This window comes from Neodiprion virginianus, chromosome 2, assembly GCF_021901495.1.
Source record: "Neodiprion virginianus isolate iyNeoVirg1 chromosome 2, iyNeoVirg1.1, whole genome shotgun sequence".
NCBI lineage: Eukaryota > Metazoa > Arthropoda > Insecta > Hymenoptera > Diprionidae > Neodiprion > Neodiprion virginianus.
In genome coordinates this window covers 35,649,157-35,669,794 of record NC_060878.1, presented here as the reverse complement: position 1 = coordinate 35,669,794, position 20,638 = coordinate 35,649,157, and the positions used below count along the sequence as shown (strand labels likewise).

Here is a 20,638-nt window from a genome sequence, read left to right as displayed (position 1 = left end):
AAAGAATGAACTCATCGAATTTACCACACGAAAATCAAGTGGCCGCGAGCACGGCTGCGTTTGGTTTGCCGAAAGATTCTTGACCAAATCTGTCTGAATGGAAGTAACTTGATTATTGCACGTGGTCAAAAGTAATAACGAAGTTTCGGTACAGCAACTCGGAGAGATCTAAAGAATAAATAAGTAATTAATAAATCCTGTACTTACACTCCATCATTTCTAGGTGGTTGACCAAGCGGTTATGCTTATGACGTAACAATTTTTTTGGTGGCAGGAAAAATGGCTGGAACATGGACTGAGGACGAAATTGGGCGAAAATGGGATCGCTGCTTTACGGACGCTGTTCTTAAACTAGGTACGAACGGTCGTTTCATATTATATTACTACGAAACCATGAAAGGTTTCACACAACTCAATATTTAGCTGAAATTAATTCATGTTTTGACGGATTTCAGGCGGTGGTGTGTTCCTAGGATCCGTATTCTCCCTTCTCTTCTTTAGAAGTGAGTTGATAATTTCCGAAATTCATATTCTGTCATACTTTTTTGAACGTTGTACATTAATTGAGATGTCGTGTGCTTTTCGTCATAACATTATTTGATAATCGATAAATTTTGGAGCCACCAATTTCCTAACCTGCATCATGTCATTTGGCTTATCAATCGGCCTTACAGAAGCGCTGAGTTATGACCACTGGCTTATTACATATGTACAAAATCTTCAAGAACAAATTCGTTCGATTTGTATCAAGATTTTCAAACAATTGACAAGCACGAACATTATAATGAAATTTTTCATTTCGATTGGATACCATTTGGTATTGATGAGTACAAATGAACGGTGAAGTTCACAATGTCATGAAAATGATTTTTGGTAATTATCTAATCCATCACAATATAATCATCATTTTACTTTTGCTCACAGGAAAGAAGTGGCCAATAATAACAGGAGGTGGTTTTGGCCTAGGTATGGCGTACTCTAATTGTGAAAAAGATATAAATGCAACATTAATACAGAACAGGCCACAAGGTCGAAAATGCGAGGAGAAGAAAAAGTAGCAAACCGAGTGTTTTATCATTTAGAAGAGGAAAGAAGCATGGAAAATCGTCAACTAGTATAGGCGATAAGTCCAGTAATGTGGTCATGCACCATGTTAGTTGAATTTATAACATTATGTCGCAAATGTCGCGTTGATACGAAAATAAAAATCTTGCAGTGTACATACATATAATTATTATGACCAGATAATGGTATTGTAAATTATGTTCAAAAAATGTAATAAAATGACTTTAAATGTCTATTCTTACTCCATTACTATATTTGGGATGCTATTCAATTTTCTCACAGCTTGAATTTGCTCATCCTACTCCCCCAATGCCAAGGATCAATATTTGAATATACATGTTTATGCGCATATTTTGCTGCAAGCTCTGTCAAGGTGTGATTTTTGTCGGTGGTAGGTATTTTAGGGTCGATAACCATCTAGGAATATTTTAGGTGTCGGTGGCCAGTGTGTTGGCGTCACTGTAATAAGTGGCATGTGAAAAATATTGAAGAAAATTCTACATAAAGATCAAAGTAGGGTTGACCGTCGAGTTATTATTAGTAGAGCACGGATAAGGGCAGGAATAACCTGCTAAAGCAGACGGATAAAAGAGCAATGTCGTGCGACGCGTGTCTATTAAATTGTAAAGTAATAACATACTTCACTGACACATAACCTTATCTTAGAAGAATAAATCGCGGTAGAATCCGAACGAGAATATTTCGAATACTCAAATAATCGCAGTGCACGACAATCAGACGTTGCGCTGTCCAAGGGTAGTGAACGAAGCGTAATATTTCCTTGTAGATAATCCCGTCATTCCGTTTCAAACGTAGCACAGGTAGCAGAACGATATCTCTGTTAGATATATGTGTACACAAGTATCCGGACATATAGCTTATAATTATATACGGATAATTGCCTATGCAGTGAACACGCCCCTTAAGTTCCCGCAATAAATAGACTTTTTTATTCGTTCGTAATACAGTCCGTTACACGCAGCTGATTCAAAACCTGAAAGTATACGAAAAAATAATGAAATGTCGAGTCCTACGAGTCTGTCAACCCCCTTGATGGTTAATACTCCGAACAAAAATTATTTCCGTATTCAAACTGTCGACAAATGTCCGTTTAAATCTTCCGCAACTACAGCGTCAAGAAACCCATTGGAAAAGATAATTGCATTGAGTATTAATCGTCGATCACGTGCAGGGAGGATTGATGTAAGGAATAAGGAAAACGAAAATTACGAAACGAAGTGTTTAAATGTGTCCAAAGTGGTTCGTGTCATTAATTTTTTCTTTGTGGATTTCACTTTGTTTGACAACAAGATACAAATGATGAAGAATAATTTAAGGAACATTGTATCCTTGGCTAGACTATCTTTAGTCTTAGCCACGCTCTCTATTGTTATCCAATTGCTACCTTTGACTGAGGCCGCTGAACCCCTGGGTAATCCGTATGAAATTTTGGGAGTATCTCGACACTCTACCATACAGGACATACGAAAAGCTTACAAGCACCTTGTCAAGGAATGGTAAGAAATCTCGATGATTCATTGTTTCCGTTCATTAACCAGATCAATATTTTTACAGGCATCCCGATAAAACAGATCATCCAGCTGCGGAAAATAAATTCGTTGAAATTATCAAGGCTTACGAGGTGTGTAATTAAACTAATTTCATTTTATATAATTCAAATTATTACTCAAACTCCAATAAGAATTAGTTTTCATATCTGCCAATATGTATTACAGCTATTAACTGATCCAGAGAGGAGAAAAAAGTTTGACAATTACGGTATCACTGACGAAGGTATGCCGCGGCAAAGACGTGACACCAGCCACGTCAACATGCCTGATCCATTGGAAGATTTATTTGGAGGAAATTTTAGATTCCATTTCCAGAATCGAGATATCACACTCTTCCATAAAATGAGCATCAGTTATCGGTGGGCAAGAATTTTCTGCTGTCAATTTGCTCCGAAACAAATTCTACTCTGTGATAAAATACTTCGACCTTTTAGAAGATTCTCTACTTCGAATTCATTATCTCTTCCTCAGTAAGTCTTTGGAATGTATTTATCTGTTCCTTTTTAGAGCATTTGAAAATGGAATCGTTTCAAAGAGCTATCGAAACCCGCAGTTCATTCTATTTTACTCCGATTGGTGTTTTGCCTGTCTTCAAGTAGAGCCTACTTGGCGTCGATTAATGGATGAACTAGAACCATTAGGTGTTGGATTAGCAACAGCACATGCGGAGAAAGAACCTGCATTAGCTCGAAAACTTGGCATACATTCATTGCCATGTTTGACTGTTACTTTTGATGGACGCGCAAGTGTTTACAAAGAGTCATTGTTTAGTGTTCAAAAAGTTGTTGGTAAGAAATTATAAAAATGAAATTCAAGATTCTATCAAATCTGTTATATCTCACTTTTGATTTGTTCAATATTTTCACCTAGAATTCCTGAGGAGCAAATTTCCATACAAGTTGGTGCAGAATATAAATGAGAATAACGTAGACACTTTTCTGTCCGGGTGGTTGGATAATAGGATTCGAGCACTGGTATTTGAGAGGCGAGAATCTGTCAGACTGCGATATCTTCTCATGGCTTTTCATCACAGAGATAGAGTTGCTTTTGGATTTGTCCAGGTACACTTGGACCTATTATTCTTAATATCAATTTTTTTGTTCTTTAAATAAGACTACTCTAAGAGTTACTAGTAGTGGTACACAATCTTTAGTTTTATTTGAATTATTTAAGGTGGGGAAATCTGAGACTACCTCGATCACATTGAAATACAAAGTCTCAGGAGATCTTGACACACTGTTGCTGTTCAATGAAAATTCGGAGAAGCCAGTCGCTTGTGTTAGCATGAAAGACATACCCAGTGAAACAATGCATAACGTCATTGCAAATAATAAGTTTTTAACACTCCCCAGGCTCTCTAATCAGGCTATGCTAAACTCTGTTTGTCCTCCAGAATGGCAAAGACCTCGCAAGCGTTTGTGTGCCATTTTAATTTCTCAAAACAGTCCTCTGCATGATGCAGCTAGGCATAAATTTAGACAGGCGGCATTAGAATCGCCCTACAGGTGAGCACTTGCAGATGGTTTAATTTTACAGCTGTGTATACTGAAAATAGTTCAAATAATGAAATAGCACAAATTGATCATGTTATTATTACAGCATAGAACGAGTAAGATATACATACGTGTACAAGGAAACACAGCCAGAATTTGTCTCAGCACTATCTAGCGGTGAAGGCAGTCCACTGGAACCGCTTTTACATATTGTTATAATTTGGAGGCGTGACACTAACCATTTGAAATATGAATGGTTACCAAATGGATGGTTCGTAACAACCCAAGGTGATGCACAGTGGAATGAAACCCGACAGGGCTTGGAACAAACTATACAAAGATTACTACGTACCTCTGAAGCATTGCCATATGCTGCGGAGGTAGGAGAATTGACTGACGAACACGCACAGGTATTTACCAAAACACTCTGATTAAGAAAACCAAAATACCCGATAGCTAATAGCCCGACTATAAGTACAGATTTTTTGTCGTGAATAGTGCCGTAAAAATTCGTATTCGACTTACACGCGGGATTGACTTACATTTGGGACATGTTTGGAAATTTTCTTTATCGATTGAAAAACCTTAATTTTTAATTCAATATCCATAAATATGTGTGAAAAAGCAATATTAAAAATAAGTGTACCTGCTTCTGTGATGGAAACTTATCATAAAATTCAACTAATATTTGGTTCCTAAAAAATAATCACTCATTAATCATTTTATAGTAGATCAACCAAGTTCTGCTATCTTTATACGGTGGTGAACCTAAAAAAGGGACAAATTTGTCGCTGTCAGTCATTCTAGTGTCGATACCTATGAAAGTATATAAAAAATACGTTAACAAGTATCAACAAATATTATTTTCAACAAATACCAACTTTAAACGTGTATTTATAATTACAGGGTACTGTTGGTAGACTGATTGGTAGAGCATTATTGGCAGTGGATTATCTTTCAGATAATTTAAGCAAGGAGCAATTGTTGCCCTTACTGTCAGTGTTGGCTACGTTATTGCTGATTGGAGCTGCTGGTTACGGAATGTCTCATTTATTGTAAGCCAAATTGAGAATACATTTTACAATTTGTCTTATTTCACATCAAAAATTGATATTGAACAGAGAATTATGTAGTGTGAAGTAATTCACCTATTTACGAACTCGATTCATTTACAGGACATTGGAAGAGGCTAGTGTTCAGGCAAGACGTGCTGAGTACAAGCAAAACACAAAACCACTTCCAACACAGCCACAGCTAAGATTGCATGAAGTAAGAGCTGAAAAATACAATGGTCTCGTACGCCTCTTAAAACCAGGTTGTCGAACTATCATACTACTAGTTGATGCTCAGAGTAGATTGAAACTCCTACCAGTTTTTCACAGAGCTGTGTGGCCTTATAGGTAACATAAATTATCACCATTGTTCTAATTTATCATGAGTTTATTATGGCTGTACTTTACTTTTTACATTTTTATCTAGAAAAAATAAGACCTTAATGTTTGGACACTTATCATTGGAACGTGGACTAGAGTGGTACAAAAAAATTTTATCCCTAAGCTTACCCGAACAAAGAGAGCTCAACATAAATCCTAAGAATTGTGTCGGAACCGTGTTATCTTTAAATGGTCATCGGAAATATTTTTGTATGTACCATGCAAAGCATCCGGAATGCAGTAAAGGAAAAGGCTTTAAGGTAAGAATAATTGCCAAAATTTGGAATGAAATACAATACAGGCCTAATGATTGTTTCATTTTAAATGTCTCGTTGATTTATATTCTTGTCAGCTCTTAACTTACTCTCATTATTATTGCAGCGCATGGAACGAATGACCAAGCAGTTGAGTCTGAGATCAGATGATGCAGAAGCTGGCGCTTTTATTGGATTCGACAGTTCCAGTGACTCTGACGCATCCTATGAGGAGGTTCGCGTTCATATAATGGCAACTTCTTGGCCTAATGCATAACTTTGTTTTCTATGTAATATGTTTGCATTCACAGGCAAGGAATGATGTTTTATATCAAGATAAACTACTTGATGGGTTACCAATGTGGCTTGATCGGTTGTTCGAAGGGTCAACGCATCGTTATTACTTAAATTATTGGCCGGATTTCACTGCCAAGTAAATGAACAGTTACTACCTAACACCGAAAAAATGTATGCCTTTATAATGATATACCTTATTGATTCTAGTCAACTATAGTCTCACTATAGTAAGAACACGATAAAATCTCTTATTTCAAGAATGTATGGATTGTGCTGTGCAAAAGACAAATTATTTATATTTAGTTAATGTTCTTATACCTATATTGTGGGAATGATTTTGCACTTTCTCCAGCATAGCTACATGACTTCTATGCGGAATTATGAACATAGGAAATAACACAGGGAGTATTCTTTGGCGTAATACGTGGCGCATTTTAAAGACTAGACAGGAGTTCAAATACGTAAGAAAATTTTAACCAAATACCACCGTTTTCACTGTTACAAAGAAAGATGGAATTACTGTTTTCGGGTTCAGATTTTATTTTTACCGCATTGACCAAAGTACCAAAGACTGAAAAAATGGGCATACTTATTGAACATATTATTGAATCTCCTTCATATAAGTGAAATTGAATTATATATATTTTTCTTCAATAGCGGTGCGGAAACGCTCGTTTTTGCTCCGTTCGGAAGGATCGAAAACGGGCGATTTTGGGTCGGTGAAACGCGGAGGATTGAAAACGTTTCATGATTTGTTATTGATTATAATATTTTTAATTCGATTTGAAATCAAGTTTTCAGTTCCAGTAGTAAAATAATCTACGTTTCTATTTTCTTGTTGAACACAGTATAAGTTAAAAATTCTATAAAAAATTCAGAATCATGTCGGAGGGCTTACTTATGGGTCTTCGTGAAGAATGTGAGAAAAAGGACATTAAATATGAGCGATTAGATTTAAAATAGGAAGCTTTATCTCGATAGTGTTCGTTTCAAATAAAAAATGTAATGAAAATTGAGAAATTCGAAAAAATACGATAACCAGAGTCATTTTAAGTATGTATTCTCAAGAATTTTCAATGAAATGTAGGTATAACTTTTAAATCCTGGTTATAGTCAAGTGAGGGGGGCTTCGCCTCCTGGATCCTCCTCTTTTGCCTCCGTTAGCCCTTGCCCACATTGCCAAACTAAATCTGGTGTTTTGCACCGACCTGAGAATCACCCGCCATGCAAAAACTTGCGTTCGCTCCACTGTTGAAGAAAATAGTATGTGGACCTCGAGAAAAATCGGGCTTTTGTACCTTATTATAGAGTTGAGTATCTCTGAGCTTTGTATGTGGTGCGCAAACGCCCGTTTTTGCTCGAGGTGCACAATGTACTATTAACTACCAACTATTTATTTAAGTTAAATATCAGAAAAAATCTGTTATCTAGTCAATAACTAATCCAAGCTGTCCTTCTTGTCTAGTCTTGAATGTTACATTATTAGGTTATTGAGCAAAAGATTTCTAAAATATCAATGCAGACAATTCAGATATATCCTGCATGTGGTTTTCTTTGTACCAAATATAGCAATTTATATTGCAAGACTAATAGAATTTCAAGGTTTTTTTTTTTCGAGTCTACGATTCCGTTTTTACAAAGATCTTAATGGGATTGAAAATCTTGAGAATAATGATTTAGGAAATTATTCGCGTATGAAAAGAGTAATTCTACAATCTATATCACATCTTTGATATTGCTAGCAAATATTCTCAACTGAAAATCTGTGATATTGATTTTTGAATTATCTTGCAAAACTCTGTTTTCAGTTAATTTATAACAGCTAAGCTTTTAACTTTGTAGCCGTTAACTTTTAACTAAGTCATAACTACTAAATTTTTAATAAGATTTACAACTTTGCAACTTGCCAACAAACCAACACTGCGTGATGGCATCTTTGACCTTGATCGTCAAATATACAGCAATGTGCATGCCTATCGTGGCACCTATTGTCTTGGCGAAACCTGCATATAAATAATGTATTATTTTGAATTATTAGTTCATCCGCATTTAATCTATGACGAGTTAAGCACTGTTACATACACATACATATGAAAACTAGGATTTTGAGAAAATCATTCGTTACTGTATAGGTTTGATTGAAGCAGTGAATGATCTATTTGCTTGCAACAAGAAAAACAGGCTATACACATATTACAGTAATTAACTGATAACAGTTTTATAACAATCAATAGATTCATCACAAGTCGAATACCTAATTTTGCACTAATTACTTACTGCTGTGATAAATAAGCTAGGAGCTTTTAGCTGTGAAGATTCCTACCAACGTATCATAGGATAGCAATTAGAAAAATTGGTATCAACTTGTAGCTTAAACTTGGATAACGACAGCATCTAGAAATACATAGCAAATTCACGTATGTAACATGAAAACAATACGCACCGGGAGCAGATCTATGTGGATCCATATAATACTTTATTTCTTATAGTAAATAATTGTAATCTGGAATATTATTTTCAAACAATTTATTCACACGAGATGAAATGTCTTGTATTCTGCACTTCAAATTATTCATCAAGTTTGTAATGTAAGATTTCGTAATTTTCTTCGAATACGCCTAGCTCGAAAAAATATCGGTATCTTATCGCTTCAACTTTTGAAATCATTCACTTTACATTAATTTCCCATTGCTAGTTTGATGAAAGCAGTGTCATAGGTTTCCGCAGTTAGGAAGCTTAGAAAATAGTTTTTCTCATTCTTTAATAGAAATATATATGACTAGATGATTTTTTATAAAAATTTAACAGAATTTTAGTCATGCAACCAATCATATTTCCAATAGACAAATGTAGAATTAGTCTGATCCTGTTTCACGTTTGTAATCAGGTAAATTCAATCAAGATTCCTACGATGGTTCCGAAATTTTAAATCTTTTGAGGATAATAATTTAGATGGATGCTTTGAAGCCAAGATAAACTTTTTGAATGACCTTAAATAACGAGCCCTGGATACTAGTTATGAATCCATGCGACTATCTGCATATATTATTTCAATATTATTCTGTATATCTGTATTGAAATATGAAATAGAATTAAGAAAGCATTGTGATTTTTGTCATTTGACAGGTATCAAAACTGATAAATAAAATTACAATGTTTATGCTCTGGAACTCTGCATTTTTTGTGTTTTAAATCCAAGTTTTCATTCACAAATACCTAATTTTGAGAAACGTATAGTCTATAGGAAGAAAATCCGAATTTGGAGCAGATTCTGGAATATCACACACTGTATGAAGGAATGCACACAAGATCTCCTAAAAGCACTTTGAGTGACAAAGGATTTGTCATCCTCACTTTACTGTGTATAGAGAATACCTTGAAACAGGCCTTTCAAGCTACAACAGGTCCTTCCATGCATCATGATAACCGCTGTAAATTGACCCCTGTGTGAGTGTGATTGGTCCACTTTGAGACATCCTTTCCGTACGAAAAAATTTCGTGGAAATCTGTAGATTATTCTGATACTCTACATTAAACCTGTAAAACTATTTACTATACAAATATGACAAATAATTAATGTTTGAAACACCAAACAGAATTCGCTCGCTTTATTACAACTTTTTCATCCAATAATTACAGAGTACTACGAACTTCAGCAGCATCAGATATAAGAACTAAAAAATGAGTTCATGTTGTCAAGAGGACGATATCAAACACAAAAATTTATCGGCTGTATCTCAATATTATTTATTTGCTATAATGTGTATAATCATGACTTATTTTTTGTATACCCGGTGAAAGAGTCACATACTTTACTTCAATTAATATTGTGAATGTACCACAAAGGTATGAGTTTCAATAATGTGACTGTATTGATGATGAATCTAGTGACATTGAATGCACGGAGGCAAATTGAAATTAGCAAAAATATTAAATGTTATAAATACTGTTAAATGTTCACGATACATTTCTGAAAGATTATTAAATATGATTAAAAAGTTGCATCAGCAGACCTCGTTGACGTATTTCTTAATTTGAATAGCATCAATAATCAGAAATTTGTGGTAATACGCAGTATAATCGACAGTTAAAAGTTCGACTTTATCTATGGTATGGTTTTTATTACATTTATAAAGTGTAATACAATTTTTATATAATCGTATTACTGCTTTTTACCTTCCTGACTTGTACTTGAGGCAATAGTCATATTCACCTGACGTAGTATAATAAATTGGTAATGCCGTGCCAATAAAAGTTATATATGGGTAATTTTGGCTATAATTCATTCGATTTGAATTTAATTGTTATAATCATGTAAAAAAATTCACAGAACTCTTTTAATCATTTGGATCGTTCGCCTTAATTATGCATGAGCACATAAAAAATTATCATATTAAACCGTGTCCTTCAGGAAAGTGTACTGGTTGGCAATTGCATGCCTAACTGACGATACCGTTGGCAATTATGGGATAGTTTGAGGTTTATGAATTGCGAATTCCAAGAGCTTGTTCTAACTCTGCACGCTTTTGTTGAACTTTAGTGTAAAAGTATCGACATACTGCTTCTTGGGCCCAAGGCTGATAGTAGAAATCAGCTCTACGCTCTTCCTCGGGGTTGCCAACAACATCTGTCATTGTCTTCAAGTCTCTAGTCTGTGATATAATCCACTTGTTGATAAACTGCTGAGGGTCCTTTGCGAAGCTCAAAAAGAACTCCCGATTTGTTTTCAACTGGTTTATAGTTTCCACTGTCTCGTGAATTTTATTATCAAGGCTTTGAATTTCTTGCTGACTTGCAGTCGACAACAAGAAATTGTTCATCTGGGTCTTGAGCGTATCATCTACTTCAACGTCGATATCATAACACGCAGTTTGCTTTGTCTCTGTACCTAAATGAAAATGTTTTAATGGCAATGGAGCAAGAATTAGTATTATACCTGGATTCATATTCTTCAAATCGAGGAACAACCACATTTGAAATCAATTGAAAAGTTTGACAAATTAAAAGCTGATGTACTCCATACAACAATTTTGGCAATCAAACTGTATTCATTTACAAAGATGCTCAATGATTATTATTGTACGTACCTTCTACACTAATGACATGATTAATAACAATTGGATCTGGCGGATGAAGTAATGGGTTCAAGCGTTGAGGTATTTCAGCAAATTTCATTCTAGGACAAGCAAATATTTGCTCCAGATATTTGTCGCAGTTTATAAATTCACGTTCATGTCCGTCTTGAAGTTTGTGTGTTTTTATATACTGCCAGAGAGCGGAGATGATGACTGGTCGAGTTTGTGTATGAACACCAAGTAGGCGAGCTAAGCGAGGGTCGAGCTTGAACTGCAAAATTGGCAATAAGTCAATTGAACCCCTGCGTGCAACAAGAACTTGACTCGAGTTAAGTTTTGGACAATGAAATATGAATAAAGTATTTGTTAACTGATGTACAGGTGTTTTAATGAAAAAAATCAATCGTTTTTTGTTTTGACGAAATTGTCCTAACCTTTGATATCACTACACACCCATAAGATCATAATTTTCAATATTTCATTGTCCAAATCTTAACTCGAGTTAAGTTGCTGTTGCACGTAGGGTCTCAATTATTACACATAATTAGATGTTTACATACATAGGGTGACGACAACTTTGCTCGACTAAAATTCCCTGACCTTTTTTCATGAAACTCAGGTAATGTTGGGTGGTTTTTATGACTAAAAGCTATGTACGCGCGCGTGTGTATGTGTGTGTGTAAAAACTGCACAGTAACATTTCCAAAAGCGAGCTTAACTTAATTTACCAAGCCTAGTTGAAGTTTGAAAACAATTTATCAAAAAAGTACAGTTTCTTTCCTGTAGACCATCATAATTCCCTGACTTTTCCCGATAGACGGAACTCCCCGACTATTTCTGGTTTTCTCGGATTACTCGGTCAGTCGCCACCTTGATACAATTTGAATATGTTTTAATGATAAAATGTACCTGCAGTGGTTGATAATCAAGCAGCAACAAAATTGTACATCTAACATTCTTATCACCAGGTCTTTTAACTTGAAAACCATCAGTCTCTTGAGTTGTCAGCGTACGATGCCATTCAACCAGATGATTATCTGGCCCATACAAGTCCTTGTCTAGCTCTATTACCAAGCTTTTAAAGAAGGATGAAAATTTTCTCTTGACCTATGAAACAACCCAAAACATGTATGCCGCTTTTCCCAGTATAATACGAAAATGTTGGGCTCATTGATACCTTGTTGGGGTCATTTTTTGTATCATCGAGAAGTCTTCCTTCTACCCGAAGTTCCCACGAAGCAACAGAACCTTCTTCTCCTTCGCCAGCTTCTTTAGCTGGGTAGAAAGTATTAGATATAAAGATTCTCAACTTTCGTTTTTGTTTCATAGGACGTTTCAGGGCTTCTTGGATGTCCAAACGTTTGCGCATAATGGTAGCATCAAGTTTACGCTCAAAAGCAAGCAAATCCATGTACGCCTGTGACTCTGGTACAAGATCGCGTACTTTCTGAGGTAGAATTTTGTCTGCCAGTTTCTTCTTCTTCTTCGACGTGGAATGTGAGAAATCACTGTTCCAAAAATACCTAGTGAGTTTGCGTGAAAAATCATAGCTCAAAAATCAAAATTAATTTTGAAAAGATTTTTGTAAAAATTAGTTATGACGATGGCTGCATCGCCTGGTAAAAACTTTGTACCTTAGTTTGAGCTCTAATCCAGAACAGTGAGGGCTTGTACCATGAAAAACGTACAAAAAAACACAGTAACGAAAAAGACTTAGCAAAGAATTTCAGTACCATAAGCATCATATAACTTTACAAATTGACAAATTGAACATTCACTTGCTTTATAATGTTACAAGCATACGAAGAAATGTTGTAAATTACATGGTATGTTCAAAAAATGAGCAATAATAACCATTACATCTAAGATTATAGAAATAAAATGGACTCACGGTTTTTGCTGAGATATTGGTATCCGTTGCTCAGTAGATCTTTTGCTTCCTGGAGGTGTGGGCATAGGTCCTTGGCGCATATTAGTGTATGGCTGGTTTGGCCTCATCATTCCTCCAGGTCCTGGGCCTCCGCTGCCCATTTGTGGAGGTGGGGTAAAACCTGACCTTTGCTGCATCTGCGTAAAGAGACATTCACCCAAAGAACAGTAGACAATTTGGATACAAAGGAGTTTTTTCAAATTTAAAAATGTTACAAATAGAAAAAACCTCAGCCGTCATATTCTAATAATAATTGCCATGAAAAATCATTTTTTTTTTTCAATTAAAGTATTGGATCATAATAACTCGAGTGAATTTAAAGTTGCTCGCTGTAGTTTGAGAGAGAGAGAGAGAGAGACTTAGTAGTTAGTAAATAATAAAGAATCAAAATTAACCTTGCCTACCGGGAAGTTGGGGCCAGAATATTGTCTCAGATTTGGTGGTACGGAAGGAGGAGGGTATCGCTGTGATGGTGGGCCATTATTTCCTGTATTTGGCACAGGAAAACGCTGTGCCATTTTGAAAGCGAGCTATCTGAATATGAGTAAAATCAAAATTAAGTTCAATAGTATAGAATTACCCTAAATACACGTCATACAGTTAAATACTAGACGTTGCGCTTGACGAAAGCCTGTACATTAAGAGAAACAAGGAAATCTAATCGAGTGATGGATGATAATTAAAAAAACCTTTACACAAGATATTCTCTTTCATTTAAATGCATAACTCTTGAAAACTGAGTGATGATTGGCAGAAGCCACGAGATGCTATTTTTCACCAAGCCTGCTCGGGCTGCGCTGAGTAAGAGCACAAATGATGCGATAAGTTTTCAATACCAATTTGATGTAGTAAATTTAAGCACAGTTTAATTACAGAACACAGGTTGGATATTTTTGATGGAAGACCTAAGTGGGGGGTGAGATAATTAACTCAAAATATTCCACGTGAAATTTTAAAATAATTGAGTTAATAAAGAGCAAGAATATCTGATTTGGGATGTTTTCAGTTGACACTGGAAAGCCGTAGGAGAAAAAAAGATATCTCAGTATTTTCAATAGTTATTAGTTACATTAGACGGTATTTTTTCACTGGATAACATAGCAGTAGTTAGAGTATATTGAAAACCGATAAAAATCTACGTGAAAATCAAAATAGGCAGAAAATAACCTTCACTTCTCAACTTGAGACGCACTAGCAGGAAATAAATTGGGGGGACTTTGTTTGCGGTACAAATGTTCAAACTGCGAAAACCAGAGTGCGCTTTGATTCGTCACTAGACAGTAGACTTTCCCATTTTCAGAATAGTCTTGGAATCAAGAGAATCGAGAGATGCGTGTTCGTGTTTCTCGTGCCCACGGCGTCGCTAACTGAAGACTACCTTTTATGAAAGGGGATGGGACTGTTATCTTCCGTGTTGACCGTGTTGACTAAAGACTTACAGCATTGACGTAGCATTGACGTGGCATTGACTTAGACCCGATCTCTCCCACGTTAATCGAAGTTTAAACTAAGTTCAGCCTATCTCCAACTATATACAAAAAAATGAACGCCGTTTAAACTGTTTCGAAGAAAACGGGCGTTGTGGGATTGCGTATGCCACCCGCCGATAAAGAAGCTTTCAGATCGCTAAGATGGCTCCTCAACCACTTACCTTTTGAATACTGGTAACGAAAATTTAATGTGACAACATTTGAAAACTTGCTTAACACTGTCATCACACATCTGAAAATAGACAAATTATAATCTGCGAAAATAACAGACTACAATAATCTGAAATAATTGAAGTTTATACGACTTTTTTGAAGTTTTCATAGTCTCCCATTTTTTTTTTTTGTATTGTATTTCCGAAGTCGGAAATATTGATTGAAAATGTCTTAGATGGGGGTCTAATTTATTAAATTTGTACGTTTGGCAAATAAGTGTATCAGCTAATCTAAAAATTTGTAAAACTACAACGAAATGGAAACAAATTTTTGGAATAGTGTATGAATTATGTGTTTCACACAATCGCAAGCAGTAGAGCATTCGGTGCTTTTTTTAATGCGGTATGTTCAGCAGACCTATTACATGGTGAACAATAGTACGTAATTTTTTGAATAACTTTTTCATACGTCACATGATTAATTGTTTCTATTAAGTACATTATTGTCGTGAATACGTCGATTGTTGATCGTTTCTTAATTCATATTGTTCGTTGAATTTTTATTATAGATGAAATGGATTGCTTTGCATTGTTTCTAATCGCCGTTATGTGTTTAGTATCGCCGGGACGAGCGAAGATTGTTCGTTGATTGTACTTAAAAAGTCTAGATTTTCATTCGTTGCTTTATAAACTCACGTATAAGGTTCTGATATGAATTTTCACATGAATTCTACGTGAGAATTGTCAATAGAGCGTGAGATGCATTCGTCAAAGTGGCAAATATAACGGTTAATTAGAGTTATGTACGAAATTCAACTTCAATATATTTGCAGTGTTTTATTTTCAATAACTCGTTTATTGGTTAAGTCATACTTTTGTATCAAGCAGGCGATAGGGAGTCGCGACCGCTTAGGCAATGCAATGGGCAGAGCCCTGTATGTTTTTACCACGTTTTTACTAACTCACGGGACCGTGGTTAAACCTGAACTGGTTTTACTACCTTTGATCCTCCGTAGATTTATCCAGTTTACATGACTGTGGACAAAACGGACCCTACTGGGAATACACTGTCTACCATGTTCAAGTTGGTATTTGAACAATCTTTGTGTCAACACGTCAGGGAACATCACCTTACTTCGTGTCGGTAAGCTTTCGAGAATATCGATCATATTCACGTTGCAAAGTGTGTTGTCATCTAGCTGGACCGTATTGAACAGCTGACTGTCGGCTGTCAAGATCGCAGTCGCGCGCCGAAGCATTGATACGTTTGTCGAAAGATGCGATATCATGTTTAATACTTTGGCTGATTCATTAATTCGGAAAAGAATTAAAGCGCACGGATGTTCGGAAAAATTAAGTCGTGCCTTCTCGGGCTCTTCACGACTCGTGACATGTGTATAATACTGACTGCAGGTTCATTCGTGGGCTTACTATTAGTGTCTGTAACGTTTATTCGTGAAACATAAACACGGCGGTAAGCTGAGTTGACCGTGGGTTGAGTCATGTAAATACGAATCTTCTACATCACTTCAAAGGTATTCCGTAATCAATAAAGTTTTACCGTTCAGTAATTGGTCACAATTTAGCTATTGAAGCAATAACATAAACTTCAACTTGTCGTTCGTAAATCTGGCAACGTCGCAGCATGCGTCGGTAAACAGTAGATATCATCTGTAAATATGACGGACGGCTTACCACGTGGAAATTGATGTTCGGATTTTCCCCTATCGATCTTAGATGACTAATTTTCGATTTTCAAAATTCAGTGAAAGTTTTATGAGTTTCCTTAAAGTAATAAACATTTTAGTTTTTATGTATTTCTCGTAGAGATTTAATACTTGTATAATTTATTGGTGTAAGCTAAGGCTTTGAGGCTTGGTAGTTAAAAATTCTGGTAGGTAAATAACTTCCATGTAAACTATAAAAAATTTGAGGTAGGCAAGTCTTCTGCATAGTACACACCGTGATTTTCACCCCCCCATCAAAGTTGCAACATTGTTTTTACCATTGCAAAAACGTAACGCTATTTCTTTTATGATTTTCTTTTTTTTAAATGTAATTAATTTTTATTTTTAGAGTAAAAATTGTAACTTACAGATAGCACGACTTATATCAAATCAAATTAAAGGCAGTAATGATGTATTTAAGTAATAAATGCAATATGTATTCTGAAATAAAGCAATATAATAATGAATAGAAAAAAAAGTTAAAAATTATTATTCATGTCGCAAAACACGTATATGGCCATGTGCATATTGTGTCAATAATCGTGTAGATTCGATACAGCCAATGAAACGATATGGTGTAAGCATGATTTATGAGATCTCAAGTACTAAGCTATCTTTTGTAGCCAGATATCCAATTGTTCAATGTCAGCAGAAGTCTCAGAATCTTTATCGAATGCACTGGCTTCAGCAAAATCAACTTTCGAGCCTACATGAATAAACTCAAAATCTTTACCTTGTTTGCCAAGATAAAAATTTGACGAAGAGGCATCCGTAGTCTCTAACTGATTAGTTTTTGTTACTCTAAGCAAATTAATTTCTTTTTCAAGTAAAGATTTAATCACACTGCATCCCTTGGCTGTTGTTTGATCTTGCTTATTGCACAAAATTAACACGGGGGTTCCATTTTTTTGAATCGTAGGATCAGACAGGAGCGTATATAAATATCTGTAACAGATAAGAAATTTAAACTGTACAGGAATGGCGAAGTTTTATCACAGTTGATTAATGCTGAAGAGGAGTCTATTCATAATCGTGAGAAATTAATTGGAAATGATGGTATGCTGTATTGTTCCGAATATAAGCGGAGGTTTTTTGTCGTTGACAGCACCTGCCCAAAATTGACCTTGTTTTATATGCGGAGTTGTCTGACGTGCGGGTAACTAAAAAACTACCTTGAAATACTGTCTCAGAATTGAGGGCCGTCTTGTACTCGGAACAATACGGTAATTCACTATTTACTTACTCGGCAACATCTCTGACATCTTTTTGTATGGTCACTGAATCAATGACATAGACTAATCCTCTTATTGAAGACTTGTAATTGTCAAAAAACTTTTGCCTTAGTCGCTCGTGACCAGGAATGTCAACAATTCGCAAAGCGCTCTGAAAAAAAAAAGAAGAGAACAGTAGATTTATTCTGTCTAATATTTTATGTTTTTACAGCATAGCACATTAGTCTAAAAATGTGGAAAAAATTGCAATCATGAAATAAGTTTAGTTTCAAATTTACGTTATTGATGGTAACGTCCCCGATGTTTTCTTTAACAGAGGTGTGTGTCGCGACATATTTGGAATGAAGGAGCCGAGCGTACAGCAATGTTTTTCCAGCGTTACTAAGCCCTGCCAAGATCAGGCTTCGGCCAACGGATCTTCTCCTACGCCATACAGCAAATACAACTAAAATAATAAAATGATGCCACATATTTTTAAAAGTATGTAGATCATTAGTTAGGTTGAATAAAACAATGTAACTATATATATTTTTACATGATTATTGCTCAAGTCGATGTCGTTGTTATAAAACTGTGGATTTGTAAACAAGAAATTTTATTACAAACTGTGTACAGTCAATTTCTTTTTTGACTCTACGGAAGAAATCAATATTTCAATTTCCAATAATGTATCTATTTTGTTATTATGTACACAATCACGAAGCTAGAGTTGTTTTCTTTTTATTCACTATTTTAATACTATTTTACAACTATTGTAAATTCTATGATATTGTTTTAATATGAGATCTATGCTTTTAATGGCACGATATTAATTTAGCTTGATGTAACCTGCATTGTTGGAAGAAATGCCAATATATCATCTTACCATATGCCACGTACATACATTATGCATAAAATTGTTGTTACTCTTATCTCTCTGAGATTAATTGTCTATATATAGATCGAATCGTATTATACAAATTCGTGCAGCAACGAGATTTTTCAATATTAGTAACAAAATGCGCATGTTTACATGTTCAAATGTTATGTACTTGTGTAAATTGAATGCGGTGCATTAGCGGGAACGGTGCACAACGAAACACAATAATTTGTCGAAAATCATAACCTAAGACTAATCTATTTCATGTAATATTATACCTAGCGTGATAAATATGGTAAACACAGCAACGAGCATTCCAATAAATTGTGTGTTTTCATTGTTCTCGAGTGTCAGCGTCTCTCCACGTTTTTTCCCCATCCTGGACCGTGTTTAATTGCGATATTTTCACTACTGAACTAAACGTGGGTGCATATGGTGTAAATGTCACCTCGAGTCTCGCTTTGTGTGTGGCAGAATGTGCAACTACGTGATTTAACCTGACCCAACATTATCCAACAAAATACCCTGCTTCTGTTGGTACTGCAGAGCGTAGAGGGTGAAACAGATCCTTACCTTACCGATAATTCTGTGTTACCAAGAGACTAACTGTAATCCCCGGTTGATTCGTCTTGATGTACAGATAGAGCTTGCTTCTGATCCAAATTCCCCAACTCAGGGACTCTACTTAATTCAAATGTGCATATTGAAAGCCTTTTTATTTATTTAATACTTCAATGCAGAATTTTACCTTTTCTTACACATACGTATTAATCTAATAGATTGAATCGAACAGTAAATCCATTTTCTAATGGTATTGAAATATTATGCAAGTTCATTCTGGGTACGAAAATGTTACAAATGTGACAGTTTGAATTTCGTTACAAATAATACTCTTGAAATCGTGTGCGTTCAAGCGTTATACCGAATGATACTGCTACCTTTCGAAATCCGTTTCGTGTAATAATAACATACCATTTAACTGATATTTTCGAATGACACTTGAAATAATAAGCCTGCCAAGATGGGTCTTCGAATATTCGAATGTGATAGTACACTTTAATAATTAGCTGAATCGTCTTCCGTTCCATGTAAATTTTTATGAGTCTGAAATTGAGTTGCGTTGCTGTTTCTACAATATGTTTGTATTACAACTGTAAGATGTACCAAAACAGTGATCAATTTAAAATATTTTATTTCATATGCATTACCGTTACGGCGCGGTACTGTTTGTGGTATTGCAAATAATTAAATTTTACTTTTATTTCATCTTTTTATAAGATTACAGTTAGGAACTGTTGTCTTATTGTTCTTTAAACAATTCTTAAAAAAGAAACAAATACGATGAAAATCGGGTACTCGTCAGCAATGAACAGGCTGTTTATTCCTGTATGTGACTGCCTATGTATATGTATGTATTAAATATAATATATATATATATATATAAATGTATGTATTCAAATAATATTATAGAGAAGGCAGGAATTTTCTTTTTCGTACATCATTAGAGGGACCTTAGTGAATGAATATTGAAAGGGAGTTTCTGTGTGAATATTATTTACCCCAATAATTTGCCTCATTCAGTCTCTGTTGGGAAATGTACATAAGCGTGGATTCGTGTCTGTTGGACAGCAGCTCCGTCGTTGCATATCCGTTATACGTATGTTACAGGCATATTCTATCCAGGGCACTCACGTATCGCAGGCCATTCTTCATGGTTCCGTTGCTCTTTTGAAAACCAGACCTCTGTCTAAAAAATATTGGAAAGCAAAATAAACAATCACCAAGACCTGCTCGCCGCTTTGCTGCGCCGTATATAGGGGTAGGAGACAACAAACACACGGCTTGCTGCTGCTGCTGCCATGCCGCCGCCGTCGCCGCCACAACGCTCGCACGTTTTTGGGGATGGACCACCCGTAAATTCACGTGTGGAGTGTTATAATGTGTGTACTACACTCGAGGGAGGCAGGTCGCACCTGCTGTCGCTGAGTGATTCTAAACACATGTCCCACTTGGGGATGTCTGGCCAAATATTGGATGAAAGGATCCTTTACTGAGGGAAA

General features: G+C 35.6%; 4 protein-coding genes and 1 long non-coding RNA gene across 14 annotated transcripts; 3 read left to right on the top strand and 2 right to left on the bottom strand.

Annotated features, from left to right (window-relative positions):
* On the top strand, window positions 1–1,311 carry LOC124297067 (MICOS complex subunit Mic10-like). 3 transcript variants are annotated; one of them, XM_046747673.1, is made up of 4 exons: window positions 1–131; window positions 224–355; window positions 456–503; window positions 925–1,311. In XM_046747673.1, exons 2-4 carry the CDS (start codon window positions 280–282, stop codon window positions 1,056–1,058), a joined length of 258 nt encoding a protein of 85 aa, XP_046603629.1. In that variant the 5' UTR covers window positions 1–131; window positions 224–279; the 3' UTR covers window positions 1,059–1,311. The 3 variants fall into 3 exon arrangements, with proteins under 3 accessions (XP_046603629.1, XP_046603630.1, XP_046603628.1); XM_046747674.1 differs by having other exon boundaries at window positions 8–148; XM_046747672.1 differs by having other exon boundaries at window positions 18–183; window positions 275–355.
* A 204-nt stretch (window positions 1,312–1,515) lies between these two features.
* On the top strand, window positions 1,516–10,647 carry LOC124297065 (dnaJ homolog subfamily C member 16). The gene is made up of 12 exons (XM_046747662.1): window positions 1,516–2,582; window positions 2,641–2,707; window positions 2,802–2,995; window positions 3,144–3,424; window positions 3,507–3,697; window positions 3,810–4,141; window positions 4,236–4,539; window positions 5,036–5,184; window positions 5,305–5,529; window positions 5,609–5,822; window positions 5,944–6,051; window positions 6,128–10,647. Exons 1-12 carry the CDS (start codon window positions 2,086–2,088, stop codon window positions 6,251–6,253), a joined length of 2,688 nt encoding a protein of 895 aa, XP_046603618.1. The 5' UTR covers window positions 1,516–2,085; the 3' UTR covers window positions 6,254–10,647.
* LOC124297066 (brahma-associated protein of 60 kDa) lies at window positions 9,836–14,580 on the bottom strand. Of its 8 annotated transcripts, none has more exons than XM_046747666.1 (8): window positions 14,558–14,580; window positions 13,514–13,652; window positions 13,080–13,255; window positions 12,823–12,855; window positions 12,366–12,711; window positions 12,098–12,295; window positions 11,201–11,459; window positions 9,836–11,001 (listed from the first exon to the last, which is right to left on the bottom strand). In XM_046747666.1, exons 2-8 carry the CDS (start codon window positions 13,634–13,636, stop codon window positions 10,595–10,597), a joined length of 1,542 nt encoding a protein of 513 aa, XP_046603622.1. In that variant the 5' UTR covers window positions 13,637–13,652; window positions 14,558–14,580; the 3' UTR covers window positions 9,836–10,594. The 8 variants fall into 8 exon arrangements, with proteins under 8 accessions (XP_046603622.1, XP_046603621.1, XP_046603619.1 ...); XM_046747665.1 differs by lacking the exon at window positions 14,558–14,580 and adding an exon at window positions 14,497–14,519; XM_046747663.1 differs by lacking the exon at window positions 14,558–14,580 and adding an exon at window positions 14,286–14,421.
* Window positions 14,581–15,923: 1,343 nt separating this feature from the next.
* On the top strand, window positions 15,924–18,920 carry LOC124297670 (uncharacterized). The gene is made up of 2 exons (XR_006906654.1): window positions 15,924–16,295; window positions 18,036–18,920. It is a non-coding gene; the product is annotated as an uncharacterized LOC124297670 (long non-coding RNA).
* On the bottom strand, window positions 16,899–19,053 carry LOC124297669 (signal recognition particle receptor subunit beta). Its single transcript, XM_046748939.1, has 4 exons — window positions 18,857–19,053; window positions 17,998–18,164; window positions 17,731–17,870; window positions 16,899–17,432 (listed from the first exon to the last, which is right to left on the bottom strand). The coding sequence occupies exons 1-4, from the start codon at window positions 18,954–18,956 to the stop codon at window positions 17,093–17,095; spliced, it is 747 nt and encodes a 248-aa protein (XP_046604895.1). The 5' UTR covers window positions 18,957–19,053; the 3' UTR covers window positions 16,899–17,092.
* Between the last annotated feature and the right edge of the window lie 1,585 nt (window positions 19,054–20,638).